The sequence below is a fragment of the Echinops telfairi genome, unplaced genomic scaffold (genome assembly GCF_000313985.2).
Source record: "Echinops telfairi isolate 266 unplaced genomic scaffold, ASM31398v2 ScPeMD7_3533;HRSCAF=4204_0, whole genome shotgun sequence".
Classification (NCBI taxonomy): domain Eukaryota; kingdom Metazoa; phylum Chordata; class Mammalia; order Afrosoricida; family Tenrecidae; genus Echinops; species Echinops telfairi.
In genome coordinates, this window is record NW_022107431.1 from 7,458,728 (window position 1) to 7,464,727 (window position 6,000).

The 6,000-nt window shown below is 54.6% G+C and overlaps 1 protein-coding gene across 4 annotated transcripts in view; it reads right to left on the reverse strand.

The window, feature by feature from the left end:
• Nucleotides 1-1,098, reverse strand: part of MAP3K4 (mitogen-activated protein kinase kinase kinase 4) — a 102,761-nt gene extending 101,663 nt beyond the window's left edge. For all 4 annotated transcript variants that reach the window (XM_045294419.1, XM_045294417.1, XM_045294418.1 and 1 more), the window contains exon 1: nt 855-1,098. In XM_045294419.1, the coding sequence (XP_045150354.1) occupies nt 855-925 (71 nt within the window). In that variant the 5' untranslated portion in view covers nt 926-1,098. The remainder of the gene's footprint in view (nt 1-854) is intronic.
• Nucleotides 1,099-6,000: the final 4,902 nt, after the last annotated feature.

A 6,000-nucleotide genomic window follows, 5' to 3' on the forward strand; every position in this document is an offset into this window, starting at 1 on the left:
AAATCCCACAAAGATATGCAGGAAATTAATTAATAGAGCCTCTACGGGACAAAGTTGCTGCCACAAGGGGTTTAACATGACCATTCAAAGGATGGCACAGGACCGGGCAACGTTGCATTTTGTTGTACGTAGGGTCGCCATGAGTCGGTTCCGACTCAAACTGACTCGAAGACACCTAACAACAACTCAGGGACATTATGCCCCAAATGCTTTGGGTACCAAAGTTCCATATCAAAGGAAGTTTAAGAGCAATTAATCCTTCCTCTCAGTGCACGTGTGCCGGCATCCTGCACAATCCAACAGAGAAAAAGACAGACGAAGTCCCCCGGCAACAGACGCAAGCCTGCCTGTGTGCACAACCTATGTGAACTCTCTCAGGATGGGCAGCAGCTCTCCTGGGGGACACAACCGTGTCAGGAGGACAGGGACGGGGCAGGGGCAGGGCTCCACTGGGTCACTAGAACGGGGGCGGAGGGGAGGAACTGTTTGCGCCGGTGGCCGCTCTGCAAAAGCCGCGCCCAAGAGCGGAGACTGTGGTCCCCGCGGGGCAGGAGCCCCATTGCACGCCCACTCCCACCCCACTCCCGCTTTGCTGGTGCACTCGGGGTGGCCCAGAGAACAGCGGGGCTCTAGAGCCCGCAGTGTCACCGGCCGGCCCAGGGCCGGGCAGAGTCCGCGGCGCCCCGGCCGCGCCCCCGGCCCCCCAGCGGCAGCGCGGCCCCCAGCCCAGCCTGCGATGCCTGGATGCGTCCCGCCCCACCTGGCGGGAACCGGGCCCCCACGCCCCCTGGGCTGCGGCCAGGCGCCGTCAGGACAGGACCCGCGTCCTGCCCTCCAGCGGCCGCTACACTCACCTCGCCGCCGGGCAGCGATCCGGCTCGAGCTCGGGTTCGGGCTCGGATTCCGGCGGCGGCGGCTCCTCCATGGCGGCGGTAGGGGTGACGGTGAAGGCGGGAGGGGGACCAGCTCGGCGGCAGCTGCTTCTCTCATCCGTGCACGCAGCCCCGCATGGCAGCGGAGGGCAGCGAGCTGCAGCCGGGCTCGGGGGAGCGGAACCCCAAAGTGCGGAGTGACTCGGCTCCGCCTCCGCCTCTATCCCGCCGCAGGAGCCGTTCCCGCCGCGGCCATCTTGGAGTCGGCGACCAGCTGCGAGCCGGGCTACGGCGGGCGGCGAGAGACAAACTGCGCGGGCGGCGGCGGCGGCAGCTGTTGGCTCTGGACTCTGATGGGCGGGGAAGGAGCGAGAGAGGGCGGGCCACGGCCGACGGGCGCGGGATCCCGAAGGGCGAGGGGCGGGGCCCCGAAAGGCTGTGAGCCTGTAAGGAGTGAGGGGCGGGGCCTAGGACCGGGGCTGACGGCGCTAGACTCTGGCAAGAGGAGGAGGAGCGAGCCGGCGAGGGGAGGAGCCAGTGGGTGGGGAAGGGCGGGGTCAGTGATCGTAGGGGGCGGGGCCACGGGCGCCCAGTGTTTCCCCCACCCCACCCCGGCAGGCGTCTGGAGTCTGGGTGGAAACCTCCCGGAAAGTGCTTCAGAGCTTCTGAAGGCCACCGGCCCCGGACCGCGCCCCAGGATCTGGGGAACGGCCGTGATTGTTGAGGAGCTTTTAAGGTTTTGTAAACGTTTGCTAAGGGATCACCGCCAGGCAAGGACACCCCATTGTTCTGGAACCCGGGCGCTCGTGGTCAGACTCGAGGCATTTGGGGCGCCGAGACTTTGGGGGTGCCCCAGGATCTAACCTACACTTGTCACGTAAAACTAATATTTGGGGAACTATTGAAACAAGGTCTCCGGAACTCCCCATATTAAGCTCCCCCAGATCAACCTGGCAGGAAAAAGCAGGTATGAACTACAGAATCAATCACAAGGTCGTGATCTTGTACCACCCAAAGGAAGAAGAGTGCCAAGCGCCCAGGATAATGTCCCAGGGAGTCTGGAAGTTCCGCTGGCTCACTGCCTCTTCCTGAGCGTTTTCTTTGCCACACTTCCAAGTTGCAAACATTTACTAAGTCGCCCATGGCTTAGTATGTGCGAGGCCAGAGTTAACTCAAAATCAGCATGGTTTCAAATGAAGTATGAATCTCGCCTGTGTTTAAAGACATCATTCACTGGGGCGTTTATACACAAAATAGATGTTCTGAACAAACGCTGATGAAAAACCGGCAAGACAGAAAACTGGGTTCTATTTAAAGGCGAGGATGTGGAATTAACAATAAAACTCAAACTCACTGCCTTCAGTTGCTGCCGACTGAAAGCAACCACCTTATAGGGCAGGGAAGAATGGCGCTTGTGCGTTTCTGAGACTGTAGAAAGCCTCTTCTTTCTCCCACAGGGCTGCCAACCTTGCATTTAGCCGTCCAATGCATAACCCCTGGGCCACCAGAGCCCCTAGGGATTAGCTGTAATCTTACTCAAAGCCCACAACAGAAATGTCTCTGAGGTGAAGAAGTACATTCTCTGATTATGACCTGAAAAAACAACGTCATCTGGGTAGAGGGGTTGCGAAAAAGAGGAAGGCCCTCAAGGAGATGGACTGATTCGGTGGCTTCAACAATGGGCTCAGACATAACCATTGTGAGGATGGCGCTGGACTGGCAGTATCTCCTTCTGCCCTGTCTTGGGTTGTTATGAGTGGGCACTGCCTTGAGGGCCCCTGAGAACAAAGCGATCTGATAGCTGAATTTCTGAACTGGCATTCGTTTTATTTATGTAACAGCATTCATTCAACAAGTTCTTACTGAGTGTGTAGATGGGCCAGATGCTGTACTCGGTGCTGGGGAAACGAAACCCAAACCCACTGTTGTTGAATTGATTTCAACTCATAGGGACCCATAGGGCAGAACAGAGCTGCCTTATAGGGTTGCTGAGACTGTCATTCTTTATGAAAGTAAACTGCCCCATCCTTCTCGAGCAGAGCTGCTGGTGGGTTGGGGCTGCCTAGCTTGGGGTTCCAGCAATTGAATTCTCGCATCCATGCAATGAATGCACAAAATTACGGAGAGCTAATAATGACCTGTATTCCTGCAAGAGGACACTGCCCAGTTTAAAGAAGTAGTGGTAGCAGTCAAATCCTTGTTTCTTCCATCTATATTTACCCAACCGTTATTTTATTAGTTACATAATCAGATCTCAGCGTTAATGTACATAATGCTATAAATAGGAAAGCTTGATCATGTCTTTCAGAAATACATGTCTGGGCAAGCCACAGAAGTTCATTCCCAGTAACACTCTTGAAACATTTTAGCATTTTGGTGGCAAATCACTGTTTCACAAATAGTTGCTCAAGACAGTTGAAGTTTGGGGCCCATCCTCAGGCCACCAAGCTTTTAAATTCTTTGTGACCTGCCAGTAATAACCTTCCTTCACTGCTGAGTTTACCTGGGAGGTTCTGCCTTTGCCTTTCTGTTAATTTATGTCCTTCTGTTCTGAGCCGCCTGATCTCAGCAGTTCAGTATTCAACATCTCAATATCTGAATGCCTTTCCTCCTGCCCAACCCCGATGCACCTCCAGCCTGCCCCTTACCTGAGTTCTCTGACTCTGTGATGGGCAGAACTCTGAGCACCCTTCCCAGCTCCCTGGAACCAGTAGATGGAAGAGGACCTTTCGGGATTCCACCTTCCAGTCTCTTTGGGATCCGTCCACTCCTCTCCATTCTCCTCACTCCAGCCAAACAGCAAGAGTCTTCTGCCCACACCCCCTGCCCCACAACCACCAGCTTGATGTGGGTGCCGAATTCCCCACCCGATCCTTCTCCACACTGCCAGGTGAATCCCCTAGCTCTCCATCTAAACACATCAATCACTCTCACACTGACTTTATTTTCTCCATAGCTCTGCGCTACCGGGATGAAGACGGTGACTCAGCTTTCCCAGCTCTTCAAAGGCTCCACCTTTGCTCATCCTGTGAGCATTTTGCAAAAGGTGTTTCTACTCCCTCCCGCCATTGCCACCCAGCCAACTCCCGGAGTCTCCCCGCAGTTCCTAAGTCACTGGCCTGCTGCTTCCTAAGTCATTCCTGAGGACGGGGAGCAGGGGGAATGAGATGTGGGTGCTCTACCAGCTATGGAAAAGCATCCATCCAAGTGCTCATTAGAAACCACTCGCTCAAATGGAGGGATACTACTTTGTCACGATAAAAATGATCTCTAAAGGCAGAATCACTTACTAATGGATTTCTGTTGCGTGAAGAAAGCTCTCCAAAGTGCTCCCCATAGCTGTGATTCTAGTTCTTAGAACTTTTTGGAGCCAGAACGGTTCTTGGAAGTCCAATGAGATGGTCAGGTTGTTATGCCCGCGTCTAGATTTTGGCTTGGGTCCTCTAGCTAGCTGAGACTGTCGACGTCAGGCTCGCTAGCATGCGCACACAGGTGCAAGAGTCCCAGAAACACTTGGCAAATACAGAGCAGCGCAATCACAGAATCACTTAGCAAATCCAGGACGGGCTCAGCCCTGGTGGCATAGCGGTTGTGAGTTGGGCTGCTGGTCACAAGGTCAGCAGTTCAAAACCACCAGCCACTCCTCGGGAGAAAGATGAGCCCTTCTACTCCCATAAAGAGTTCCATTCTTGAAAACCCACTGAGGACGTGCTGCCCTGTCCTACAGGGTCGCTCTGAGCCAAAATCTACCCAATGACACAGTGGGTTCGTCCAGAGAAGGGCTCTTGTGTCTTCAATGTCCACTGAGCGTTCTGTCTGCTTGGCAGGAGCCAGACGCATTTGCATTTCATTGATCAGATAAGCTGGCGCCTGTAAGAACCCAAGTTACCTTGTACTACATGTGCAGCTTAAATGCAATGACTTATAAGCACACCCCCACCTCCCCCTGGTGCATATAGAGTTCAGGGAAGCTGGCCCAGTCCAGCTCTGCCCCCTGCCATCCTCACTGGGGCTCCCTGGCTCCCCCAAGACCCTCTCTCAGCACCTACACCCCTCAAGCAGCAGACTCCTTTTCTGCCTTCTCCCCTCCATCATGGACCGTGTGACACCAAACGCTCACAAAACTCACTGCCATCGAGTACATTCCAACTCAGGACAGAGCAGACTGGCCATGTGGTGGCAGAGACCTGGTGGTTTGCACCCCAACACATAACCCACTGTGTCTGCAGGGCTCCTTGCAGCACCCCTAAAGGGTCCCAGTGGGAGAAGGAAAGAGTTTCCTCTTGGTGGTAGGAACATGGAAAAGATCATTAAATCCATGATGTGTGTGTATGTTTAAACCGGAACAAGCTACTATTTTGCAGATGTTGTTGAGTGGTGCCATCAGTCAGTCCCGACCCACAGCGACCTTATTGCACAACCGAACGAACTCTGCCGGCCCTGTGTCACCCTCACAATCGTCCCTGTGCCCGAGTCCATTGTCCGTCCACCTTGTGAAGAGCCTTCCTCTTTGTCACTACTCATCGACTCTATCAAATATGATGTCCTTCTCCAGGGTCTGGTCTCTCCTGACAATATAGCCAAAGTATGTGACACAAAGTCTCGCCGTCCTTGCCACTAAGGGGCCCACTGGCTGTACTTCTTCCAAGACAAAAAAAAAAAAAAGGCGAGGCAGGAGGTGGGCTGCTAACGATTATGAAACCGCAAGCCTGGTCTCCTCATTTTTTGCAGCTTGGGAAACAAGCTTGGGGTGCACATGAACCCCCTGACCTCACACGGCCGGCAAGTCCTGCCGTTTTCCTGTTCTGTGTTGTCCTTGTGCCAGGTGATCTGGAGAACAGTGATCAGTGGGGTGCCACCCAGTTTTTTGTGTTTGAGGGCAGGGTCCACGCGCTCGCCTGGAGAGTCCGAGAGGCTCAGAGGACCTGGGGGCATGAACACAGAGTCCCTGACTCATCCGTGGGCAAAGAGGTTTGTGGTTGCAGCAAAATATAAACCACATGGGCCGTTGGCATCCTGTAGAGAGCGAGGAGCCAGCGTGGCCCCCGGGGCTTGGGCTGCAGGCCCTTCTGGGTTGTCAAAGGGGAACTTCCCCAAGTAAGGGTTCTCCTTGCCCGGGGCACGCACT